Below are 27,500 nucleotides of genomic sequence, written 5' to 3'. Positions count from 1 at the left end.
ACAAGGTAGTGGGTGTAGCCATGGGAGCGGGCGTTGCCATGGGAGCGGGCGTCGCCGCGGTTACTCACCAGTGTCTGCACCATGTGCGGCCGCTGCAGTCGCAGGCTCTTGACGGTCTGGAACACGTCCAGGATGCCCTCGGCCTTCACCCTCTCCAGCACCGTGCTCAGGGCACAGAACGTTCCGGTACGACCCGCCCCCGCACTGTGGGACACGTGCACACACACAGGCACACAGGCACACAGCCACACACAGCCACACACAGCCACACACAGCCGCACACAGCCGCACACAGCCGCACACACAGGCACACACACAGCCACACACACAGCCACACACACAGGCACACACACAGGCACACACACAGCCACGCACACAGCCACGCACACAGCCACGCACACAGCCACGCACAGCCACGCACAGCCACACACAGGCACACACACAGGCACACACACAGCCGCACACACAGCCGCACACACAGCCGCACACACAGCCGCACACACAGCCGCACACAGCCGCACACACAGCCGCACACACAGCCGCACACACAGCCGCGCACACAGCCACGCACACAGCCACGCACAGCCACGCACAGGCACGCACAGGCACACACACAGCCGCACACACAGCCGCACACACAGCCACACACACAGCCGCACACAGCCGCACACAGCCGCACACAGCCGCACACAGCCGCACACACAGCCGCACACACAGCCGCACACACAGCCGCACACACAGCCGCACACACGCACGAGCACACGAGCACGAGCACACAGACACACCCATACACGCATGAGCACACAAACACATGCAAACACACAGACACACGCAGACGTGCAGACGCACAGAGACACTCTCCTTAAACTCAACACTCACAGAGCCTCCATTATGAATACCTTCACCCTCTCAAGCACCTTACACTCGTAAGGCCAGGTATGATTTAAGATTAAAATGACTGCTAAACTATAAATGCAATAGTATACTACAAACGCTCCTTCTTCCACAGCTTTTCCAAAATAGTTGGGCTTAGAATACCAGTGTTTTCAAATTCTAATAAATCAACTCAGTAAGGAAATACAGCTAGTTTGTGCCATTTTCCTTTAAAAAATCCCATATTCACCAAAAAGAAATCCAGATGAGAATGTTTCCTATCCTCCAACAACATACTATTCACCCATTAATGACCGATGCTTTGATGCAAATGGCTCAATCAAGCAAAAACAAAACAAATATACATGCATACTCATTGCATTCGTGTGATGAAGTTGGTAAAGAATGATGGGATGTAACTAAGCACGTTGAAATTGAGACTGAGGAAAGTGAATAGACAACATGAAACCGATTTCAGAGCAGTCTCTCACACAAACTACCGATGGCATTTGGCGGTACTAGGTAGTAAAAACGCCGCCCTCCCTAGCGTTAAACGGCGTCAGTACCTGCAGTGAACGGTGATGGGGTGGTTTCCGGACTGTTGCTGCTGCTTCTGGACCGCGGCGATGATGTTGATCATGCCCTTGCCGTCGGTCGGGATGCCCACCTCGGGCCAGCCGTGGAAGTGGAACTGGCGCACGGCGCGAGCCTTGTTCTCCTGGGGGGAGCAGACAGTGAGACACGGCGGTCATTTTGTGGGGCAGAACATAGTGCTGTTGTTGTGAAGGTTGTGGAGCACTGTGGCACTAACTCAGAGCTGTTGTAGGGGTGCAGTAGTGTTGTAGAAGACACTCAGAGCTGTTGTAGGGGTGCAGTAGTGTTGTAGAAGACACACACAGCTGTGGTAGGGGTTGAGTAGTGTTGTAGAAGACACACAGAGCCGTGGTAGGGGTTGAGTAGTGTTGTAGAAGACACAAAGAGCTGTGGTAGGGGTTGAGTAGTGTTGTAGAAGACACACAGAGCCGTGGTAGGGGTTGAGTAGTGTTGTAGAAGACACACAGAGCCGTGGTAGGGGTTGAGTAGTGTTGTAGAAGACACAAAGAGCTGTGGTAGGGGTTGAGTAGTGTTGTAGAAGACACACAGAGCTGTGGTAGGGGTTGAGTAGTGTTGTAGAAGACACACAGAGCTGTGGTAGGGGTTGAGTAGTGTTGTAGAAGACACACAGAGCCGTGGTAGGGGTTGAGTAGTGTTGTAGAAGACACACAGAGCCGTGGTAGGGGTTGAGTAGTGTTGTAGAAGACACACAAAGCTGTGGTAGGGGTTGAGTAGTGTTGTAGAAGACATACAGAGCCGTGGTAGGGGTTGAGTAGTGTTGTAGAAGACATACAGAGCTGTGGTAGGGGTTGAGTAGTGTTGTAGAAGACACACAGAGCTGAGGGGTTGTGTAGCATCGTTGTAGTGATTTAGTAGCGTGGCAGCACGGGGCTCACCCTGTTGTTGGTGACAAGGAGATCTCTGATAGTGTAACTCTCACTCTCCTCTTCCCTCTTCAGCTCAATGGATATGTCCCCACACACCAGAGCACCGTCACTGGGCCAGTACTGAGCACACTTCTCCTACAGGAGAGAGAGGTGGGGAGGTGGGGAGGGAGGGAGGGAGGGAGAGAGGGAGGATAAGAGAGACGGGGGAAAGCAGATGAGGGAGGGAGCGACACAGTGAATACTAATCAATTTTTTTTTTAATGCTAATGCTAACCCTCTAGCCCCTAACTGTATGAATGGGCTAGAACCAAGGATATGCCAGGAGTCTATTTGCAGAGTTGAACTAAGCCCCTCATATACTCCCTCTCTCTCTCTCCCTCCCTCCCTCCCTCTCCTCCCTCCTTCTACCTGCCCCCTCTCTTCCAGCTCTGTGAGCATGACGATGGAGCAGCTCCTCCACTCCCAGATCATCCTCCAGAAGTCTTCGATGGTGTGCTGCAGAGGCCCCTGGCTGGCCATGTATGAGTCCTTCTGCCGGTAGCCCTGAAAAAGAGGAGGGGGAGAGAGGGGGCAGGGGGGTCACACCTCTCACCCATGTGACACTGCTCACAGCAGAACATTCCCCTACTGTCTCATGTCACTCTGCTGAGAGCTGTTCCAGAACATTCCCCCACTGTCTCATGTCACTCTGCTGAGAGCTGTTCCAGAACATTCCCCCACTGTCTCATGTCACTCTGCTGAGGGCTGCTCCAGAACATTCCCCCACTGTCTCATGAAAAGAAAAGAAGCTGCACTGAGCGCCTAGCGACAGAGAGCTGTTGCTATGGCAGTGGACAGGTAGCCTGTGTACAGCCTGGCTTTAGCTGATGAACATGTCACTCACAACAGCCCCTGCATGTACGTTCATATCAGAGCAACCATATTCCACAGACTGTCACAAAAAGCTGCCAACTGTCCAAAGCAGGGATCTTACATTAATTTAGCCATTTAGCAGACACTCGTAGAGTAACTTAAAATAAAAAAATGTAATTAATTCATTTATAAAGTAATAATAATAAATTCAAACTTCCTGAAAGGCCACAATGTCCGTTGCTTTTCAGTCCATGTCAGTAATAAAGAACTTAATTTAACATAGTGATTAGCTAAAGAGTCCACACCTTGTTTCCAAGGCCTAAAGTGACTGCTGATTGGAAGGAAATCACAAAAACCTACAGACACTGTGGCCCTCCAGGACTGGAGTTAAACCTGCAGACACTGCGCCCCCTCCTGGTTTAAAGTTAAAGTAGACAAGTGGCAAAACACTTTTTATTCTGAAGGCAACACAGGTGTTTCCCTCTGTAACTCACGTCTATGAAGGAGGCGTTCACGTAGTCGGTGTTCTCCTCCCCCCGCTTGACCGGGATGATGACCCGGTTAAACTCGTCTGTGGAACGAAACAGAGGAAATCTGTCAGGAGTGCCCTCAGTGGAAGCCCCTCTGCACCCCAGCCCTGATTGGCCCATTCCCGTCAGCCCCGCCCACACTCACAGGGAATGATTTGGAGAACGCGGTTCTTCTTCATGTTGGCCGGTAGGTTCCCGGTCCTCATCTTGTCATTCTGGATCTTGATGGAGGTGAGTTTCTGCAATGGTGGAGTGACAGCAAAGAGGGTGTCGGTTTATTTGTGGATATGGGGGAACTCTAAAATAGAGGGGGGCCAAGTTGGCATCTTCAGTCTAATTCATGTCTCAACATGAAACACACAGAAAATGAGGGTTTCAATGTATTCACTATTATACTGAGATTAAATCCGAGAAAGACAGGCTCAGGTAATCTCGTCAAATGAAGCGCAGAGCCAATGCAGACAGCCGGGGCATCGCCCTGACCTTAAACTCCGCCTCCAGGCCCCCGCAGCCCGCCCCTGGGGATGGGGAGTAGAGCTTGGCCATGTGAGACTCCAGTGATGTCACCTCCAGCTCTGTGTCCCCATACAGGTAGTGCTCCAGCATGGCCTGGAAGATGAACACGTACTGCATCTGTGGGGAGGGAGGGAGTCGTGGGTCAGTTTGGAGCAGGGACGTGACAAAAATCATCAGTTTTCGTAAACAGTTACCATCCCATTTTGAAAACGGTTGACGGTTAACCGTGTAACCGATACTGCTCATGACCGCAATGGGTCATATCTTATTGATGGGAAAATCTATTCTATTATAAACTTTCTTCGGGTCATCTTAAAATAGTTTCATTTAAATGTCAACATTTTAAGTCAGATAATAGGGTAATTGCCAAATTAAGGGTTTACATTTACATTGACGTCGTGCTCACAGATGTACAGCAGTCTGTAGTTACAGCTGTGTAGGCTACGCCTAGGCATGCTGGTCGATCACATGTAAAGTATCAGTTAAAATTATAATTATTTGTGTTTTTAGCCCTCTTCCCTATTGCTTCTACCTGACAGACGTGATTGCCATGAAATGTGCCTCATCTTCTGTTATTGATATCTTTGTTACAGACAGGGTTGAGCACTCAAAATTATATTATATTTATTATACTATTATAATTATATTAAATATTTGCGTGATATGATAAAAACATGATAACGTGTCATGGAGTTTGGACAGGGGTGATTTTGGATGTGTCAGGTTTGATCTTTGGATCTGGGTGAGTTTGGACAGGGGTGATTTTGGATGTCAGGGTTGATGTTTGGATCTGGGTGAGTTTGGACAGGGGTGATTTTGGATGTGTCAGGGTTGATGTTTGGATCTGGGTGAGTTTGGACAGGGGTGATTTTGGATGTGTCAGGTTTGATCTTTGGATCTGGGTGAGTTTGGACAGGGGTGATTACGGATGTGTCAGGTTTGATCTTTGGATCTGGGTGAGTTTGGACAGGGGTGATTACGGATGTGTCGGGGTTGATGTTTGGATCTGGGTGAGTTTGGACAGGGGTGATTTTGGATGTCAGGGTTGATGTTTGGATCTGGGTGAGTTTGGACAGGGGTGATTTTGGATGTCAGGGTTGATGTTTGGATCTGGGTGAGTTTGGACAGGGGTGATTTTGGATGTGTCAGGGTTGATGTTTGGATCTGGGTGTGTTTGGACGGGGGTGATTTTGGACGTGGGAGATTTTGGACAGGGGTGATTTTGGATGTGTCAGGGTTGATGTTTGGATCTGGGCGAGTTTGGACGGGGGTGATTTTGGACGTGTCGGGAGTTTACGCTCACATCCGTCTGCACCATCTGGCAGCGCTGGGCTCGGATTCGGGTGACGAAGCCAAAGACGTCCACCTTCCGCTCGGTTAACATCATGTCCAACATGGCGTCAATCACGATGAAAGTCCCAGTCCGACCCACCCCCGCACTGAGAGAGAGGGAGAGGGAGGGAGAGAGAGAGGGGGAGAGAGCGAGAGAGAGAGAGAGACAGGGAGGGAGAGAGAGAGAAAGAGAGAACAAGGGGGGGGGAGAGAAGAGAAGGAGGGATACATTTTGTCAAAAAAGGAGAGGGGGGAGATGGACAGGGAGGGAGATTCATCAGTGCTCAGTCGATAACAGGCTGTGACACACTGAAAAGGCCCAGCACTCGGAGGCAGAGCCAACACCACTGACAGGCGTAACGCACCGCAGCACACAGCCTCCTCCCAACAGTTCCATTAAATTCACATTACTTTTACTGGCCTAGACAGGACTGCTGCCAAAGTACTTTCAAATTCAAAATGACAACAGGCGTATTCTGAAAGCAAATAATTTACTGATCCAAGTATTATAACATCCGTCCACCCAACCAAAAAAAAAAAAGACACAAATAAATACTACAGTATCTTTTGACTGGCTGCAAAAATAGCAGTAAGATTAAAAGTGCAGTTAAAATAAAATATGTGAAAGTGTCTCCCAAGAGCCTCTTAGACTGTGGTATCTTTGGCTGCAACAGCTGCTGTTTTCTCTCTCACTCTCAGAGTGTGTGTGTGCGCACGCACGGCTGGCGCAGACACACACACACACCCCCCCCTAGCTCTCTCTCACACACAGTCTTCATGCACTCTCACTCATGCACTATTTGTTTGCTCTTTCAGCACGACGTTGTACAAGAAGACTTATTTTTCTAGACTTAAGTCTTCTGCTGCTATAGCCTATCCACTTTTTTTGACGAGTTGTGTGTTCAGAGACGCTCTTCTGCATACCACTGAAGTAATGTGTGGTTATTTCAGTTATTGTCACCTTCCTGTCACCTTTGACCAGTCTGGACTCTCTCATTAACAAGGCTTTTCTGCCCACAAAACTGCTGCACACTGGATGTTTTCTTGTTTTTTGCACCATTCTCTTCAAACTCTAGGCACTGTTGTGCTTGAAAGTCCCAGGAGATCAGTTGTTACAGAAATACTCAAACCAGCCCGTCTGGCACCAACAATCATGCCACGGTCAAAATCACTGAGATCACATTTTTTCCCCCCCATTCTGATGGTTGATGTGAACATTAACTGAAGCTCCTGACCCATATCTACATGGTTTTAAGTGCTCAGTGAATGTATTTGTTCTAAATTAAGTAATATTTTATTAAATAATATTTAATTTTATAATTGGGTCATCCAAGCATCTCTCGCACGCACACACAGCAGACACACACAGCTGGTGCAGACACACACACACACACACACACACATAGATATATGGCCGGGTACACACACACACACAGGGCTGGCGTAGACGCACACACAGCAGACACACACAGCTGGTGCAGACACACACACACACACACACACACAGGACTGGTGCAGACACACACCTGCAGTGGACCACGATGGCCCCAGCATACTGGGGGTTGCAGTTCTTCACTTTCTTGAGGAACTTCAGCATGCCGATGGGGGTGAAGGGGACCCCAAAGTCGGGCCAGCTGGTGAAATGGAACTGTGTAACCAGGCGCTGGGGCTTCTTCCCCGAAACATCCCCCACCTACCGGGAAAAACCACGCCCGTCAACAGATGAGCCACGCCCGTCAGGCAAGCCCCCCCATCAGGAGTAAGCCACACCCATCAGGGAGTAAGCCACACCCATCAGGGGAAAACCATGCCCATCAGGGGGGCTAGCCAGGCCCAGCGGGGGGTAAGCCACACCTATGGCCTTTTTACTTCAGCCCATGTTTCAGGATTTGGGAGGGTTTTACTCAGTGCAGTTCTCCAGTAATCGACTTAGTAATCCTGCTTCATGAAATAGTACCAAATGTTGTGACCATGAAATAGGACCAAAATAGGACAAAATGTTGTGAGTGCCCCCACCTGCTGGATGCAGAACTTGCGGACTGTGTAGTCCACCAGCACGGTCATGTCCTCCACAGAGACCCGGATGTTTCCGTAGGTCCAGCAGCCTTGGTCCGGCCAGTACTGGGCGCACTTGGACTGAGGACACAGAGACGGGCCGATTAGAACTGCTCCAGAACCTCCCGCTAAATACACACCCACCCATCACGCAGACGTCCGACGATTCCACCCTCTCTTTACCGCTACATCAGGAGTCACACTTTATCACTGATAAACACGCAGCCGCGGTAATGCTGCTATTCAACCAGTAAAAAACATGAATGTTCATAAACAGGCACATTCTGACACTCTGAAGGAGCATTTCAGAGCTCCAAACCAACCCTTCACTCCCCACGTGATGCCAAAGGATTTACCACAGGTTCTAGTTATTTGATAAAGCAATAAACACTTCATAAATGAAAGTATAAAAGTTAACATATTCCATTAGAAGCACTGGCTCACTGTGTAGTTCAGCCTCTCTCTTGCTCCTCCTCTCTCCTTGGCTCCACCCACCTCTTTCCTCTCCTTCAGATTGGTCACCATGACGATGGTGGCAGTGTTCTGCTCCCAAATCATCCTCCAGAAGTCATTCACCGTCTCTTCCTTCGGCCCTGAAAGAGAGAGAGACATTAACACTGCACTATGCATGTGAGAGAGAGAGACATTAACACGGCACTGAAAGACAGATAGAGGGAGAGAGAGAGACATTAACATTGCAAGTGAAAGAGACATTAACACTGCACTATGTGTGTGAGAGATAGACATTAACATGGCACTGAGAGACAGAGGGAGAGAGAGAGAGACATTAACACTGTACTGAGAGAGAGTGAGAGAGATAGAGTAGAGAGATGACATCATCTTAGCAGTGTTCTGCTTGGTAACTCATGATCACGGCAGAATTTTTCCCTCCTAACGCACTGCCCAGTGGCTGCATCGGTCCGGACCATCAGTCATAATTTTAACATTTAATCCATTTTTATTGGCAGAAGCCTGAATCTATGTGTTAATATATCAGAAGGGCCTAGAAGCAAAGGTCACATCACCAGTATGTACAGCAGACAGAACCGTAAATATCCTACAATGCGAGTGACAAGTACAGATGTACAACACAGCTCATAAAGTATATGTTAGAAATATTATAAAATGCACACCTTGGGCTGCGATGAACTTGTTCTTCTCCTGGTAGCCCTTAAAAACCAAGAGAGGTGGGTGTTATATGGGGTCCCATGGCCTCAGCTGAACCCTAAAAACAACCCTAACCCCACATCCCAAGATTAGCCCACCCCACAATCACTGCCCCCCCCCCCCCAAGGGGAGAGCTCTCACATTGATGTAGGAAGCGTTGATGAAGTCAGAGTCTGGGACTCCATCCAGTGAAGTGAGGTGGACCCTGGAGTGGTCGTCTAGGAGACGAGGAGAGAGAGAGGGAGAGAGGGAGAGAGAGAGAGAGAGAGAGAGAGACAGAGAGATACATGTGTATTATAGAGCTGTCGATGTCATCGTTCATTCTGATCATACAAACTTTGGCTGTTCCAGTGCACCTGAGCGTGCCAATGGCCATAAAGTGCATTTGAATTTGAGAAGGGGGAGCGGAGCGGGAGAGATAAAGAGAGGGAGCGAAGGGAGAGAGGGGGAAGAAGAGAGGGGGAAAGGGGAGGGAGAACAGGGAGACTGGCGGAAGAGGACAAGGGTTGTGGAAAGAAGAGATGTGATGAGGAGAGGGAAGAACACAGTGTAAAACAGCTGTAAATAAACACATTCTGTTCCTAATATTCAGGCTGTGCTTCCATACTGGGTTAGCATTAAGGTTAGGCTCATCATTAGGGTTCGGTTAGGGTTATGATTAGCAGTAGGGTTAGGGGTTAACATTCCCATTAAGGTCAGATTTAGAGTTAAAGTTAGTATTAAGGTTAGGGATAGCATTAGCAGTACATTTAGGGCTAATATTAATATGAAGGATAGCATTAGCAGTACGTTTAGGGTTAGCATTAGCAGTAGGGTTAGGGGTTAGCATTCACATTAAGGTTAGGTTTATAATTAGGGTTAGGGATAGCATTAGCAGTACATTTAGGGCTAATATTAATATGAGGGTTAGCATTAGCAGTAGGGTTAGGGGTTAGCATTCACATTAAGGTTTGGTTTATAATTAGGGTTAGGGGTAGCATTAGCAGTACATTTAGGGCTAATATTAATATGAGGGTTAGCATTAGGAGTAGGGTTAGGGGTTAGCATTCGCATTAAGTTTAGAGTTAGGGTTAGGGTTAGGGATAGCATTAGCAGTACATTTAGGGCTAGCATTAGCAGTAGGGTTAGGGGTTGGCCAGCGGAAGGAGTCTCACAGGGAAGGATGTTGACGTATCTGTTCTTCTCCTTGTTCTCCTCCTTCGATGCAGCATCACAGGATGCCTGAATAGGGCAGACAGGGAGAGCCTGGACGGACGGATGGACAGAGAGACAGACAGAGAGACAAACAAGGTGTTATTATAGACCGTGATTTCTCTAAACAGCATACGGTATATAAGCAACCCTAACACAGTGTTTACCACAGATTCTGTCGACCCACAAAATACTCGACTCCTCAAGTTCTTAACTAAAGAAGTTCTGTTTGGAAACGAGAGTTTCTGCGGCTGTTTCACAGTACAGAATGTCCACTGTCACAGCATCTCTCCAGGTCATATGCCTGAAAGCATATTCAAAATATACTGTACATCAAATTTAAAGCGTTTCAGTGTGTGGGAGCCAGAACATTTCAGGTTAAGGAGTTGAGTGTCTGGTGAGTTTATCCATGGTAGCAAAACCGTCCAGTTATTTCACGGATATGCTAAGCTGGGTGCAGGGCAGCAGTTACTACAAGTGTGCAGTCTGCGTGACTCACATTGAATTCCTCTCGGAAGAGTTTATTGTCATCCGCCATTCGACGGTTCATCTCCTCCTCTAGCTTGTCCACAGGAAGAGGCGGGTACTTCCTGTTGGTGCTGGGGGAGCGGGCCAATAGAGGCACACTCTGGAGCTCTGCGGCGGAGAGGAGGAAGTGGAGAGTGAGATAAGTGGAGGAGAGTTGTGAGAAAGCAAACATGCAGGATGTAAGGGACAGTGGGAATACTGAACACTCGAAATGGCGATGAACGAAATTATAATAATCATAATTCTGAGAAGAAATGGCACTAAAATCATAAAAAGATCATTTGGACAAATATTTAATATGTTACATTAATTGACCATCCACTTTGCCAGCCTTGTCAAAAAGAGACGTTGAAGGAATTGGTAACTTGCCATTTCATACACTGACCACTAGAGGGCAATATATTACAGAGTATTCAATTACATACTGCCACAGACAAGAATACTTAAAACATAAGACAGTGACTAACTAATAACACACATGCAAATTACCTGTCCTTAAAATGAATGAGCAAAAATTCTAAAGTACACAGCATTTTTTCTTTCATCACGCACACACATACACATACACACACACATACACACACACATACATACACACACACACACACACACACACACTCACCTGTATCGTCTGCTCTCCCACTGGACAGTCTGAATGAGTTGGAATGGCTGCCAGCCTGTTTGTACTTTTTAAACCTGTCCCACATATAGACACACACACACACACAGACACACACACACACACACACACACACAGACAGACAGACACATATACACTGGAATCAGAGAGGAGCTCCACAATAACTCAGAAATCCTTAATAATCAGTACCCACTTTATATCAGCATGCGCCCTGCCCGAATGCTGACCAATGGCCACCCTTACGCCCAACGCTGCTCACGCAATTGGTCGGCAAGCTCAACCATTCCAAATGTGAGCTGAGAACACAGACAAGCTTATTCCTGATAAAACATTACGAATCGGCATGTTTTCGGAATGTGATGATTCCAGACAGAGGCAGGATTGCTTTGCTTTGCCCCATAACCCTCCTTACCCAACATAACAGAATATTCACTATGTGCGACATCATGTCAGCCGTTTAGGAAATTCCAAAGGAATTACACCAATGACATCTATCCTAGCAGTTTATGGTGTCTGACATTGCCCAAAGCAAGGTAAAGTGCATATTCAAAACTTTGTCCATGCAAATAATCTCCATTTGCACACTTTGACAGCGACCCAGCTAAAAACTGCGTAAGAAGATTATTACTAATATTTGAAAAAGACAGCCGCACATGAAAGGGAACATTTCTTAAACTGTTTCAATGCCTGAAATATCCTGACAAGCGTGGGGACGCCTAAACAGAGGTTTAATCCTGAGCACCAGACAGCGTGTCAGGAAAGTGTAAATTGCGAGTGCAGCACTCCGCTCTGCCTGCGCGTAAACTCCGTTTGGCGACAGGCCTCCACACGTCCCGGACGGAAGACAGGGAGGTGGTGGTGAGCAACTCAAAGTGTGCTTGCTGCAGCCTGCCACGCCCAGTTTGTTTACAGGCCGCGCCCTCATGATGTCATAATCACCGTACGCACGCACGGTCTTGTTGGAGTAGGGAGAGTGAGCATGCCAATGTGACCGAAGCAGTGCATGCTGGGACACTACAGGAAGTGTCAGCATATCTGCCATGGTGTAAGTGTTGGGTGTGTCAGTCTGTGCTAGAGTCAGGGTCTGCATGTCTGTGTCTGACTCACCTCAGCATGTAGAGCACAATGATGATGAACACAATCACCAGCAGGGACGACAGTGCCACCATCACAGCGATTACAGGCGTATCATCATCTTGAGGGAAGAGAGCGAGAGTCTATAAGGCCCAAAACTACACAAAACATACTCAATAAACACCCCAAAACTACACAAAACATATTCTATAAACACCCCAAAACTACACAAAACATGTTCTATCACCACCCCAAAACTACACAAAACATTCCATAAATGCCCCGAAAGTAAACAAAACATGTTCTATCACCACCCCAAAACTACACAAAACATATTCCATAAACACCCCAAAACTACACAAAACATATTCCATAAACAACCCAAAAGTAAACAAAACATATTCTATGAAACGCCCTAAAACAAAACAAAACAAAACATATTCCATAAACACCCCAAAACTACACAAAACATATTCTACTACCACCTCGAAGCTACACAAAATATTTTCTATAAACGCCCCAAAACTACACAAAACATATTCTACCACCATCCCAAAACTACACAAAACATATTCTATAAAAGCCCCAAAACTAAACAAAACATAGCCTATAAAGGCCTCAAAACGACACAAAACATTGGTTGTGATTTAAGCAACATCTGTCCTTAACTTTTGTCAAGAATTCAAATCAATAATTATGACTTTATGTTAGGCATTGGCACTGATTTGGCAGTGTGTAGTCAAGGTGCGTCTGGCTTGTCAGCTCAGAGCTCAATGAAAGAGCGCTGGGGGAAAGGAGGTGGGAGGGGGATGAGAGAGATTAAAAACAGAATCTAGAGCAGGGTTTATTAACCCCCAAACTCTGTAACCTAAAATTGAGTGACAACAACAGACCCCCTACTGGGCACTGGGATGTCTAAGTTAGTAAACACCAGATTGGACCAGAGAACAATAAATCCCCTTTCTGTGAGATGTAGCCACTGCTAGATGAGGTCAAAAATTAGCCACTCCAACTCAAAGCCCCAACTGCCCGAGCAACACAACAGCCAATCACATGCTGCCCTGCATGACTGCCAGGGTGTGATTGGCCAGGCCACTACCCTGGGAACCAATGCCAGAGCTGGACGTTGCTGGGCCAAACTATACCCAGTCCCAGCATGAATATCCGTTCTACTGAACCGGTTCACCGATGCCACACCACCTGAGCTCTGGTTTGGGGTGCATTTCCATCACCCTGGCCCGTACACCAGATTGAGTCCTTGTCACTTTGGAGAGAGTCAATGCGACTGGCTCTGGCTGCTGGAGTTACTACGGTTAGTGTGGTACCTGCTGCCTGCCTGTGATGTGCTACTGTTGCTGGACATAACGGTCTCTTGTTATGGTTACAATTTAGAATGATTCAAACATGGCTAGTGATATTTAGTTAGCATTGTGTCTCCCCTATGTTAAGTGAATGGACGATTTGAATTTAACATTTTACATACAAAGTCTACATTGCAACATTTTTATGGGTATCCACAACATACTGTAGGAATGGCGCAGCATAGCTATACCAAAATGAGTATTTGGCAAGCCTGCTGCCATTGTTGCCATTGTAAACATTGGTTTTGAAATGGGTGAGATACTGTGGATTCAATTTTGCTGTTTTACATGGGGGAGCTGACCAACGCAAACAAACTGATTGCGTCGAACAGAAAGAGACTGAGGCAGTGGTTACCACACACTCACAGTGTAAGAGTATATTGAGTTGTTCAGTAGTTAACACACACTGACAGCGTAAGAGTATATTGAGTCGTTCAGTGGTTAACACACACTCACAGTGTAAGAGTATATTGAGTCGTTCAGTGGTTAACACACACTCACAGCGTAAGAGTATATTGAGTCATTCAGTGGTTAACACACACTCACAGCGTAAGAGTATATTGAGTCGTTCAGTGGTTAACACACTGACAGCGTAAGAGTATATTGAGTCGTTCAGTGGTTAACACACACTCACAGCGTAAGAGTATATTGAGTCGTTCAGTGGTTAACACACACTCACAGCGTAAGAGTATATTGAGTCGTTCAGTGGTTAACACACACTCACAGTGTAAGAGTATATTGAGTCGTTCAGTGGTTAACACACACTCACAGCGTAAGAGTATATTGAGTCGTTCAGTGGTTAACACACACTCACAGCGTAAGAGTATATTGAGTTGTTCAGTGGTTAACACTCACAGCGTAAGAGTATATTGAGTCGTTCAGTGGTTCACACACACTCACAGCGTAAGAGTATATTGAGTCGTTCAGTGGTTGACACACTGACAGCGTAAGAGTATATTGAGTCGTTCAGTGGTTGACACACACTCACAGCGTAAAAGTATATTGAGTCGTTCAGTGGTTAACACACACTCACAGTGTAAGAGTATAGACAGTGGTTAAGGCCACACAGTAAAGATCACGCAGTGACACAAGGACTCAGTGTTCCTCACAGCCCTGTGACTGAGGGTGGAGGGGGGTGGTCAGCTGCTCGTTAACAGCCCAGCATCACGTCACATCACAGGGCGACAGCGCGCTCTGCAGCAGGGCTGGGGGGCCTGTATTCGGTATTCTCCGTCCCTCTAACGCAGATTTAGAGGCGTCTCACAGGCATGAATACACACGGCACAAATCAATATAAACGCAAACAAGCCGTTAGAACTAAAAGAGCGGTGATATCACAACACCAGCCTGGCAGCATCACTGAATACTACAGGAGAGTGAAAGAGAGAGAGCTGACATACCTGTGTCCTCATCCTCATCTAGAGAGATGGAGGGAGAAAGAGAGGGAAACAGAGAGAGAGCTATGTTACTTTCCCACATATGTTGCACTGGACTCTATGTGCATATGTAACACAGGATATAGCATCACAGGAACACTCACTGGACGTGGTGGTGCTGGAGGGGGTGTGGGGGTCAGGGGTCGGCGTGCGAGGGTCAGGGGCGGGCTTCTTCGGGTCGGGGGTGGGCGTAGGGAACCACGGTTCTGGCGCGATGGATATGAGGGAGGTGGAGGAAGGGTGTGGGACGGGAGGAGCCTGAGTGTCCGTGATGACGTCACCGCCGCCCTTCCGCGTATCGTTAGTGGCGGTGGTGAAGGCGGGGGTTTCCGGGGGGAGGGGCTTGTCGGTCGGCACAGGAGAGGGGGCCGCAGGGGTTGTTGCCGGGACGACCGTGTCGCTTCGATCGGTGGCCGCCGTCGGGACGATAGCCGCCGGGGCCGTCGTGGTGGGAGCTGCGGCGACGGCAGGGACTGTTGCCGGGGTGACGATGTTGAGGGCAGTTGGTGGTTGGGTGGCGGACTTGTTGAGGGCAAGGCCATCTAGAATAGTAAGAGGGAGAATGTCAGAGTGCACCCTGAACCTGACCTGCATTCTTTGAACATTTGAAATTGAAGTTAAATATTTAGATGTACTGGATAGTTCATAAAGACAATGTAAAAAAAAAAAAAACTGCATTTGAGTTATAGAAAAATATAAGCAGTAAAACTCTAATAAAAAATAAGTCTAATAAATGCCTAAGTGCTCACTGAGTGTATGTCACCATGTTAAATTCCCACTCTCTAATTTCAATTATTAGTTTATTTGACAAGGTCATTGTACATTTATAACGTTAGCCAGGCTACATGTCTTTGGATTGTTGGAGGAAACCCACGTGAACACAGAGAGAGCATGCAACATCCACAAAGAGAGGATCAGGGCCAGCTGGGACTTGAACCTACAACCTCATCAATGCTAACCAGTGTATCATCCACCCAAACCTTCTGAGTCCCACCCGTACCTGATCTTCCCACAGACAATACGTTCTGGGAAATGCGCCAGTTACAACATACCAATCATTTAAATCGCCGTCTTTAGCCTTGTAAAAATCTGCCCACGAGACAACCCACCCACTCTACACAACAGCTACACATAGCGAAGTCAGACAATTCAGATGCAGAACAAGGCTCATAAGATATCTACATAACTTATACAAATATGATATTCTAAACATGGAACAGTCGAGAAAGCAATGCAAAAACAATAACCCAGAATTAGGTCCCCTTTAAATGTCTAACTTTTTCAAATATCAAATGAAAATGCTACTAACCAACTGGTGTTTACAACCAAGTGCTGGCAGACTATAATTAATGCAGTGCATATAACAAACGCACCACACAAAACAAGCTATTACATTAACCTCACGCAGTTAGCGAAAGGATCTTGTAAAACACAGGAAATTAATGGAAGATTAATGCAGCTTGCTCCTCTATAAACAGGGCCTTTAAGTGTATGCAGGCGGGAGCCCAAACCACTTAACTCCCTCACCTTTGAATGAAATCACCATCATTTAATTCATCATTTTTAGCTGAAAAATGAAGTGCAATCTTAAACCGCTTCCCGGTGTATCATCGGCTCCCAGACTTCCCTATGAATTTGGGTCAAGGCAAGCGCTATGGATAAACTCCATATGAAGTCCATATGAGAAATAGACCGGCTGATTTCACAAGGAGTCAGTCATATTCTACAATGACTTGCAACAGCTACGCATATGAAGCCTGAATTCATTGGTTTCACTGACCAAGAACATTATTTACAATTGTGCCTTCCGCAGTCTTAGAAAGAAAGCAGATACTGTGTAAAAATAACATAATACTAATAAAAAGAATAAAAATGTAAAAATTTAAAAAACGGACTAATCGACAGGATTATGTCTGTGGTGCTTGTAATGCTTATCTTAGCATTAGCGTAAGGATTAGTGTTGGTCTCAGCCCTATAGCTCCCCAGTGGTGGAACAAACTTCCCATTCCAATAAGAACTGCTCCATCACTGCCCATTTTCCACCACAGTCTGAAGACTTATCTCCTCACACTACACCTTGACTCATCCTCCTCACACTGCACCTGGACTCATCTACTGCACCTGGACTCATCTCCTCACACTGCACCTGGACTCATCTCCTGCACCTGGACTCATCTCCTCACACTGCACCTGGACTCATCTCCTCACACTGCACCTGGACTCATCTACTGCACCTGGACTCATCTCCTCACACTGCACCTGGATTCATCTACTGCACCTTGACTCATCTCCTCACACTGCACCTGGACTCATCTACTGCACCTGGACTCATCTCTTCACACTGCACCTGGACTCATCTCTTCACACTGCACCAGGACTCATCTCTTCACACTGTGCCTGGACTCCTCTGTAGGAGTACCCTGATCAATTGCCATTAGTTTGTTCACCTATATGTATTTTTAGCCCCTTGCTGTACTTTGTAGTCTCATCTAGTCGCAGTTGAACTTGTATTTACATAATATTTTTATTTGCATGTCTTATACAGGACTGCAGTACAATAAGTCATAATTCCTTACTTAACCTATTTGCCATGTGTACTGGAAATGATATTCATGGCAGTACAATGGTTTCCAGCTCTGTATGTTCTAATGACCTTGATATGCACTACTTTGTATGTCACTTTGGATAAAAGTGTCTGCTAAATAAATGTAATGTTAGCATCAGTACAAGTATTTGAGTTAGCATGGGATATAGCGCGAGTGCTTTCGATGTTAGCTTGTCCCTTACCGGTGGGGGCGGCGGGTCCCTCCTGGGCTAAGCAGAGGGCCCCAAGGGCCACACTGAGCAGCAGGAGCCGGGGACAGACACCCATGCTGCCCTGTGAGAGAGGGACGGAGAGGGAGGGAAAGAGTATGTTAACCGGCGTTCAGAAGTGATGCCACTCCTTAACAGCTGCATGCTGACATTCCCACGTCAATATTTTAGCTGCACCCCCCACCTCCACACACACTTAAACCCCCCCCCCTCCACACACACTTAACCCTCCCCCCCAACTTCCACACACACCCCCAACCCCCCGCCACCTCCATGCACACACCCAAAACCCCCCTCCTGCACACCACCCCCCCCCCCCCCCCAAACCCTCCCCATGACCCAACTATCCACTACCCTTCAGCCTGAGATCTGAAGAGACTTACTCACTTGCACACACACACACACACAGACATGGACATCCGCACTTCAGGCTACACGCAAACCAAGAGCTCAGAATTATAGGGTTCAAAATGTGTTATTAACATGGAAAGTTGGGATCTATGCAATTTCTTTCCTAGACCTGGACAAAGGTAACATTAAGCAGACAGAAATGACTGTTTTAAATAGCTAAACCTAGACAATTTGATGACATGGGAATTATAAAGTGATAGTTCCAAAGCATACTATACTACCAGAACCCTATTTCAGCTCATGTCAATGGCCAGACCCTTTGACATTGTATAGCTGGAACCAGGGCAGAGCGGCCAGTTTTGAAACGGGAAAGCTGTCCGGAATGGGCCGGATCTGACCGTGGAAAACTCAATGTGCGGCTGGATTTTTCCATCACGTTCCCCACTACCAGACTTCCCTACAACACTAGACTTGGGTCAAATATGTACTTGTTTTTGGCTCAAAAAGGTTTCTGTGCTCGATTGATCTTGCCTGGTGCCACTGAGCCAACCAAGAGAACCACAAGGCAGGGTTTGCACTTTTTAATTTTTTCAGTTTTTCAGATACATATTTGACCCATGCCTGCCAGTGTGTGGCAGGAACCAGCGGGGAGTGGGCCGGACCGGACCTGACACACTGGAAAACGCAGTGTGCAGGGCCGCATATTCCCACTGCATTCCCCACCCCGGAGCTACAGCATACAACGTCATTCTGCCCGGCAGCCTGCCAAGAAGGAGACAACCGCCTGGACTTTGTCTGCAGTCCAAGGCTGAGGTTTTCCTGAAGAAAAGTCTACCACTGGCGGTTTGCTGTGGTCAGCAGTGGAGGTGCGACACTTCCCCCTTTGGTGTTTTTGGGCATCTGATTTTTTTCCTGATTTTCAGACCCTAAAATTATCGACCAGAGACATGAGGAATTGGGTTTGTCAAGTACGCGCGTGCACCCACACATGCGCGCAAGCATGCATGCACTCACACACATACGCGCGCACACACACTTACAAAGACACTTACACACTCTCACACTTACACACACAGCTGATAGCAGGGGAGAATGTTCAGTGATTAATCGAAAGGCTACAGATCCAAGGAATCAGTATTCCCTGTTTAGCCAGGACAAATTAGAAAAAATGCCACTTCCACACAGGGCTACAAAGTGTGTAGAACAGAAAAAGGAAAGAGAGAGAGAGAGAGATGTGTATGTGAGAGAGAAGAGATGAGATCCCTCCTTACTCAGAAAAGCCACTCCTCTTCTCAAACAAATGGCCTTAGTGAGGGAGAGAGAAAGAGAGTGAGAGTTGGGAAGGGCGGTGTTGGGGTCTGACCTTGTGAGGCGACGTTGACATCAGTCACTCATCCGCACTTCGAGCTGCTCTTCCCCCTGCAGACAGATGGACAGACAAGACATTTTTAGAAAGTTTCATCACATGACCCTGGCCATTTTCATAACCATCTGTTTGGTCCCTCACAGTAAGTTTTGGAATCATTTTGTCAAGGGAGCGGCACTTATTTTCCATCATTCAGTGCAGCCCGCTTCACCTGCAGACACTGGTGAAAACTTATCCAGCACCGTCATGACCAGAGAAACGCTGTCACAGGAACTACAGCACCGTCATGACCAGAGAAAAACTGTCACTCCCTCATCACACAGCTGAGGACTTTGTCTCCTTCTTTGAAAAGAAGGTAGATGACATCCTCAATTCCTACTCCAAACCCTCTCTCCCTGCTGACCCCCTTACCTTCCCCAACTCCCTTTCCTCCTTTTCTCCCCTCTCTGACTTTGAAACTTTCAAATTCCTCACATCCCACCACCCAACCACCTGTCCTCTAGGCCCCATCCCCTCTCGCCTTCTACAATCTCTTATGACATTCTCCATTTTCTCACCTCTCTAATCAACACCTCCCTTTCTTCTGGCACCATTCCCTGAAGAGGGCCAGAGTCACTCCCCTGCTCAAAAACCTACTCTTGACCCCTCTGCTCTAAAAAACTACCGGCCTGTCTCTCTTCTTCCCTTTCAATCTACTCTGGAACGGGCAGTCTGCTCCAAACTCATCTTCTCCAGAACAATCTTCATGATCCAAAACAGTCCAGCTTCAAGAGTAGCCACTCCATTGAGACCGCCCTACTCGCGGTCACCGAGGCACTCCACTCTGCGAGAGTGTCGGCCGCCTTCGATACAGTCAGCCATGAGATTCTGCTCTCATCGCTGACTGGGATGGGTGTCACAGGATCTGCACTAGCATGGTTTTCTTCCTACCTCTCTGGTCGTTCCTACCAGGTGACTTCAGACTCAGTCTCTGACCCTCACCCCCTGCAGGGCTCAGTTATTGGTCCTCTCCTCTTCTCTCTATATACCATGTCTCTTGGTTCTGTTATCTCATCCCATGACTTTCCTTATCATTCTTATGCCGATGACACAACTCTTTCTTTCCTCCCCCCAATACCCAGGTCACCACACAGATCTCTGCCTGCTTGGCTGATATCTCTGCGTGGATGACTTTCCACCACCTGAAGCTTAACCATGGCAAGACTAAACTTCTCTACACCCCTGCTAAGTCCTCTCCGACAATCGACCTCTCACTGATTGTTGAGGACTTTGTAGTATCCTCCTCCCATACGGCCAAGAATCTTGGGGTGACTCTTGATAACCGCTTCACCCTGGCTCCACATGTATCCTCCACTGCCAGAACCTGCAGGTTCTTCCTCTACAATATACGCTGTATCCGTCAGCTCGTGACGGAGAAAGCCACCCAGCTCCTAGTCCAGGTGCTCGTCATTTCCCGCCTGGATTACTGCAACTCCCTCCTGGCCGGTCTCCCAGCTTGTGCCATTAGGCCCCTCCAGCTGGTCCAGAATGCTGCAGCCCGCCTGATCAACAGTCAGCCCAGGTCGGCTCATGTCACCGCACTCCTCATTAGCCTCCACTGGCTTCCTGTTGCCGCACACATCCGCTTCAAGGCCCTAGTGTTGGCATTTCAGGCTGCTAAGGGGACTGCCCCACTTTACATACAATCTTTAATCACTCCCTACTCCCCAGCAAGACCACGCCTGCCAGCTCTGGTTGCCTTGTGGTTCCCTCACTACGAACACCTGGCAGTCGAGCTGCACGTCTGCACGCCTGCTTTCCGCTTTGGTTCCTCAGTGGTGGAATGACTTGCCTACAACTGACAGCAGAATCCCTCCCCATATTTTGATGCAGACTAAAAACACACCTTTTCAAATTATACCTTAGTCCTCCCTTTGACCCCCCCCCCCCCTTCTGACATCCCTCTTATCTAACCCCCCAAAAAAATGTGCACTTACGATGACTGTTGGCTTTTTGTTTAGAACAGCCCTTCATGTGTATCTTACTAGGTATGGATTTGATGCTTTAACCTGTGGAAGAACCTATGCACTTGTAAATCACTTTGGATTAAAAGCGTCTGCCAAATGACTAAAATGTAAATGTAATGTAAATGTCACTGGAACTACAGCACCGTCATGACCAGAGAAACGCTGTCACTGGAACTACAGCACCGTCATGACCAGAGAAACGCTGTCACAGGAAAAGTCAGATCTTTAAAGGGGGGGCGTAATGAAATAAGAGGGAAGGCAAGCTCCCAGACTGCCAGCTGTCCAGTCCCGCTCCATCTTTTCAGCGCTGACTCAGTCCACGCTTCACCCCCTGAGCTGTTATAATCCTGGTCCATAATCCCCTGCTCTTTACCCAGGGAGTAATCCAGCCCTTCTAAACCTCTTTTGTCCATCTATGGTCGGGGTGAAGACTTCCTAACACAAATCCAGCGTGCTGAACACCATGCTAGCCTATTCAAGAGGGCCATGTCAACTCACCTGAGACCCCAGGTATCCTCTCTGTTTTAATGCCAATCTCTCCCTGCCCCCATTCCTGAACACAGTACAGAGGGGATAAATATTATGTATAAAAAATAAACTAAATAATAATAAAAAAAGTCTTCCTCCTTCTGTTCCTCCACTCCTCCTTGCTCCTTCTCCTATATTTTCCCACTCCGATGGCCGACAGGATTCCCAAAATTACAGCCCTGCCTCCTTGCCTGACCGCCCCAACACTCCTGAAACAGGCCACACTAGCGTGGCCTCCCCACCGAAACCACCCTGACCCTGCACCCTGTCCCCTGTCCAAAACCACCCTGACCATGCCCAGAACTACCCCTCCCCTGTACCCCCCTCCCCTACGGCCGACCGGCGACTGGCATCACCTTCCACAACAGGAAGCCAGGCCCACGCCGAGCCCTGCCCGCTCTGGTCACGCCGCGATGGCGGGTTCCTCTCCACCGCCAACACTTTCATCAGACTCTCGCCTGCGCAGTCCGCCACTTCCCTTTTCAATTGGCGGCCGCTGCAGCTATATTTAGCCATGGCTCCTTTTATATTGAAGCAAAGACCCTTTAAAAAATTAACCGCTGACATCCTTAAGGTCTAAAAATAAGGCATTAACAATCCAATGTGGGGGAAAAACCACACACAAATGCGCACACGCACGCAGAGCGTGCTTAAAGACCTGTCATCTCTCATCAATGAGCTTCATTAGCCTGACAAACGTCAGCATTTATATAAACTTCACAGCTCAGTTAAACAAGAGCACAATCGTTTGAACAATCCATCAACATCACGCTGCAAACAAAAAGAAACTTACTTTTTGTCGGTGTCCTACAAAACCATCCTAAAAATATCTAAGTGAATCTCTCTCTCTCTGCCCCACCCCCCTTTCTCACGGCAGGTTGGATCGCCCCTCAGTCGCCAGGAAACTCGTAAAAGAGAGAGAACACTTCAGTTCCTGTCTGTCCTGTCTGTGTATGCCACCACCCCAAACCCTTTAGGTCCCAAAAGAGGAACCCGACCTCCAACCTCTGACCTCTGACCCCCACATCCCTGCACGGCCTCGCCCATTCCGATCACCTGCGCCCGCGGGGGCCGAACCCCACCCACCCCCCCTCAATCTGCAGAGTTGGCTGCTTCCAGTCCCATTCGGAATACAGCTGTTCTTGGGACGCTTGGAGCCAATATTTTAGCATTTTAAATATTATTTGGTTGCTAAGGGGGCCCCCCACTCTTTCTCTCCCTCTCCCTCTCCCTCACACACAGACACAGACACAGACAGACACAGACACAGACATACTCTCCCTCACACACAGACACAGATACACACAAGGATACAATCATACATCTCTCTCTCTCTCTCTCTCTCACAGACACACAAGGATACAATCATACACATACAGACAGACACACATACACACACACTCTCTCTCCCTCCCTCTCTGTCGCTCTCCCTCACACACAGACACAGACACTGACACTCTCACGCACATCACACACAACACACACATCACACACATCACACACATCACACACATCACACACATCACACACATCACACACATCACACACATAGTGCCATAGTGCCAACTAGTTCTTTCTGGATTAAAATAAATAAATTCCCCAAAGAAATTCACAAATACACCCCATACCAGCACAAATTCTGTTACAGGCAGCTGCACTGGAAAATATAAGCAATAGGTAATCTCCATATTACAGGGAGATCAGACACTGCTACCTGTCCTCAGACAGTCAGACCATATAACTGATACACCATGGCACAATTTTTAAATGGCTGTCGTTCCTACACGGTGCACTCGATATGGATGTCCATACTCTCAAATTGAAGCTGACAGTCTGTACTTTTAATTTGCATTGCATGTAGAGAATGAAAACCGTGTCAGGGACCTCACTGCATATGCACGTATGTAGGCTGCACAGTGGAGCAGCACAAACTCCAGCAGAAGGGTGTTGATAAGCTACTTCCCCCCACCATTACACTACAAAACCATCCCCGCACAAACACAAGTAATGATGTAACCACACATCTCTGACTCTTACACATATGGGTCTGTATTTATATATATTTTTTGTTTATATATATTGTATATAATGGCGGCCTGTAGCGTAGTGGTTAAGGTAGGCCTACATGACTGGGACACGCAAGGTTGGTGGTTCGATCCCCGGTGTAGCCACAATAAGATCCGCACAGCTGTTGGGCCCTTGAGCAAGGCCCTTAACCCTGCATTGCTCCAGGGGAGGATTGTCTCCTGCTTAGTCTAATCAACTGTACGTCGCCCTGGATAAGAGCATCTGTCAAATGCCATTAATGTAATGTAATGCAATGTATATCTGCACATATATTGTGAAGTACTACAATATCGTGATAATACATACAGTGAGCTCCATAAGCTTTGGGACAAATACGTTTTTTTCTTGATTTGGCACTGTACACCACAATTTCAGATTTGCAAACAAATAATTCACATGCGATTAATTTGCGCAGATTCTCTGCTTTTATTTAAGAGTATTCTTTATACATTTTGATTTCACCATGCACATATTACAGCACTTTTTATACATGCCCCCCCACCCCCCTTTCAGGGCCCCATAATATTTGGGACAAATGGCTTCACACACAGGTGTTTCTGATTAGTCAGATGGGCTCTAGCTTTTTATATGCATACGCTGCAGTATACTGCACTGAACCGAAAGTGGAAAAACTGTGTTCCACTTCTCCCACACTCCAAAGAACAAAGGCAGGAGAGAGGGAATGTGCAAAAGGAGGAGTGAGAGTGTAAGAGAGGGAGAGATAGAAGGGGAAGGCCCCATTATTAATTAAAGCAGCCCTTTCCATCCTACCCAGGACAGAACATTTTATAACTCCAAAAAACCATCAATCTGTTCCATTATTGATCGTGATGCGAGTCAGAATAGGTGCATTTAAAGAGAGTCCCCTTCTAACAGGAAGTGTGCAATTTCCTGCCGCATCTCACGCTCCTTTGCTCACTTCTAAAGTGCGTCGTTCGGCCGCTGCTCAGCCCCCAATCTGGACTGTGGCTAGCACGTAGGCCTATTGCTCAAGATGTTGCCCTCTCTCTCTCTCCCCCTCTCCCTCTCTCTCGCTCGCTCTCTCTCTCTCTCCCCCTCTATTACTGTTTCCTGTGACAAAAACACACCCTGCCCACAATCCCCCACCCAAACAACACATGCTGGCCTGTAACATCCCAAAACACTCTGGTGTCAAAACACAGTCCATGACTCCAGGGACAACCCTAGTCTGTCCATCTCAATAAAGCCACACCCCACCCTGTCACACACTTCTCCTTATGACATCATCAGTGAGGTTTTTTTAACAGACTGGTCTTACATACCTAAACTGCCCGTTCCTATCGGAAAGGCGGGGCAAGTCAGCACCAGCCAATCAGCAGCGTGCGCCAGCTTGGGGACGGTAAATTCGAAGCAGACTTAAAGGATCAATTCCCGGGTGGGGCGCTGATATCCCAGCCGTGAGCAGCACTTCACTCCACGATCATCAGCGAATATATCCAGCTGTGTTAAACTGATGACATACTGCCTAAGTTATGCAAATCACCCAGGGTATGAGAAGTCCTGCCATGCAGTAAATAATTTATATAAAGACCGACTCTAACTCTAGAGCCAGCGCAGAAACAGGAGCGGAGGGAAATGCATCCTGGGAGATGGTCAGGAGGGAATAACTCTGTACCCAGCACATGAAAGCGTGTCGTTCCAGGACACGTCAGTATTGGACAGGTGACTCTTGAGGACACCTCACTTTCTGGGACACGGGCCTTTAGGCGCGTGTGTAGTTCGGGGACTCGGTTCTGACCCAGGAGGATTTTTCAGCTCATGTGCACAGATGAGCGGGCTGTGGATATTAGTTCAGCGGAGGCCATGATTCACGTTCTTATGCGGACCCCGCCTGGGCCCCAGTCCTGCAGGAACACAACCTGGGACTGGGAGACCGGGAATACTTAGGAAACCACCACCACTATGAGAAGCCTTGCACTTTTACAGACGTAATCCACAGAACATACAGTGAGGTCCGTAAGTATTTGGACTGTTATTTTGGCTCTGTACAGACTGCATTTGAAATTAAACAATGAATACAAAGTTAGAGAACCTTGTCAGCTTTAATTTCAGGGTAATTGCATCCATATCATGTCCAAATACTTACAGGCCTCACTGTACATAAGCAATGTCTGTCCTGTCATATGCACACAAACTTATACTCTCAGCTTATAACAACCAACAGAACATTGTAAGCATGATGATTATCACTGTGATTAGCATTAGCAAGCATTATGATATTACAGATTTGCTACCCTGTCCTATGAGGACTACTAGCGTTAAGCCAGTTATACTTAATGCTCATGCACACTAATGATAATGCATTACAATGCTATGCAATACATTAATACGCATTGCACAGCAGTTTAAAGGCTTTATGAATACTGCAGAAGACCTGCTTCCTGCTAACAGACACTGTGCGCATACTTGATTCGTCCTCCTTTCCAAACTTCTGAGGCCCGATTCAGACAGTTTAGGATTCATCCCAGAGTCCTGAAAGAGACTGAAAGAGGCACAGGGGCCAATATGGGGCCGCGTCCCATCTCGAACGGTCTCGCTTCCCCTTACGGAGCGACGGGCAGAAGTGGGCGACCCCGAAAGGCTTAACGAGTCTCACCGCCCCATCCTGAGTCCCTGGGCAAACAGAGGCTGCTCTGTCTGGTTCCTCCCAATTAATGGTGGCAATTAAAGCCGGATCCGCCTGTAAACAAAGCGGCTCTGTGCCGCTCCGGGACCCGGCCGGGCTGTGCCAGAGCCTTGCACATCGGAGCGTCGGGGAAAACTCGGCGCTGTAAAAATTCCTTGCTGGACGCAGGGCCGTTTAAGAGGCTCTCCCATCACATGACTGTGAGACTCCCATGTCGTCTTGGTAACCGTGTCTTGTAGCGCTTATCCAGCACAGCGGCGACATGCTAACAGCGAAATGTAGAAGTATGGAAAACCCTCAATCACAGCGATATCGGACCTGTCGCATATGGAGAGACACAGACAAACCCACAGACACAGCCTGTAACCAGTCCACCTCGGATATCGGGCTGATTATGGAGAGTAAAACAATCTAGTTACGAGCAAATTCAATCTGCAAAAAGGCCCATATGTATTTGATAGGGATATACTGCCTTAATTTAGCCACTGTGCTATGTTGGAATGTGCTCCTTGTGTCTGAACGAAAGCTGATGTTTCAGATTTATTATTATCAGAATTTTTTTTTTTTTACATGAATCTCAGATAAAAGACCAGCTTACCAGGAAGAAAACAAAGGCATGTGTTCTAGCCCCAGAGACTTCTGGGAAGAGGTTTCTACAGCTATGTTAAATGGATTCCATGTTTTT

General features: G+C 47.6%; 1 protein-coding gene across 2 annotated transcripts in view; it reads right to left on the bottom strand.

Moving 5' to 3' along the window:
- Positions 1 to 27,500, bottom strand: part of ptpra (protein tyrosine phosphatase receptor type A) — a 39,870-nt gene that overhangs the window by 4,804 nt on the left and 7,566 nt on the right. Inside the window, exons 2-22 of one of the 2 annotated variants that reach the window (XM_061262472.1) lie at positions 19,565 to 19,620; positions 17,824 to 17,914; positions 15,141 to 15,578; positions 15,001 to 15,018; positions 12,273 to 12,360; positions 11,148 to 11,221; positions 10,497 to 10,633; positions 9,961 to 10,051; positions 8,948 to 9,024; positions 8,773 to 8,809; positions 8,084 to 8,232; positions 7,601 to 7,720; positions 7,111 to 7,277; positions 5,556 to 5,691; positions 4,220 to 4,369; positions 3,882 to 3,975; positions 3,701 to 3,777; positions 2,763 to 2,897; positions 2,364 to 2,489; positions 1,440 to 1,591; positions 69 to 204 (exon numbers count right to left, since the gene is read on the bottom strand). In XM_061262472.1, the coding sequence (XP_061118456.1) occupies positions 69 to 204; positions 1,440 to 1,591; positions 2,364 to 2,489; positions 2,763 to 2,897; positions 3,701 to 3,777; positions 3,882 to 3,975; positions 4,220 to 4,369; positions 5,556 to 5,691; positions 7,111 to 7,277; positions 7,601 to 7,720; positions 8,084 to 8,232; positions 8,773 to 8,809; positions 8,948 to 9,024; positions 9,961 to 10,051; positions 10,497 to 10,633; positions 11,148 to 11,221; positions 12,273 to 12,360; positions 15,001 to 15,018; positions 15,141 to 15,578; positions 17,824 to 17,914; positions 19,565 to 19,585 (2,514 nt within the window). In that variant the 5' untranslated portion in view covers positions 19,586 to 19,620. The remainder of the gene's footprint in view (positions 1 to 68; positions 205 to 1,439; positions 1,592 to 2,363; positions 2,490 to 2,762; positions 2,898 to 3,700; positions 3,778 to 3,881; positions 3,976 to 4,219; positions 4,370 to 5,555; positions 5,692 to 7,110; positions 7,278 to 7,600; positions 7,721 to 8,083; positions 8,233 to 8,772; positions 8,810 to 8,947; positions 9,025 to 9,960; positions 10,052 to 10,496; positions 10,634 to 11,147; positions 11,222 to 12,272; positions 12,361 to 15,000; positions 15,019 to 15,140; positions 15,579 to 17,823; positions 17,915 to 19,564; positions 19,621 to 27,500) is intronic. The other variant, XM_061262473.1, reaches the window with a different exon arrangement.

This window comes from Conger conger, chromosome 12 (assembly GCF_963514075.1).
Source record: "Conger conger chromosome 12, fConCon1.1, whole genome shotgun sequence".
Classification (NCBI taxonomy): Eukaryota; Metazoa; Chordata; class Actinopteri; order Anguilliformes; family Congridae; genus Conger; species Conger conger.
Note: the sequence above shows the minus strand (reverse complement) of the source record. Positions and strands in the feature narration are given on the sequence as shown.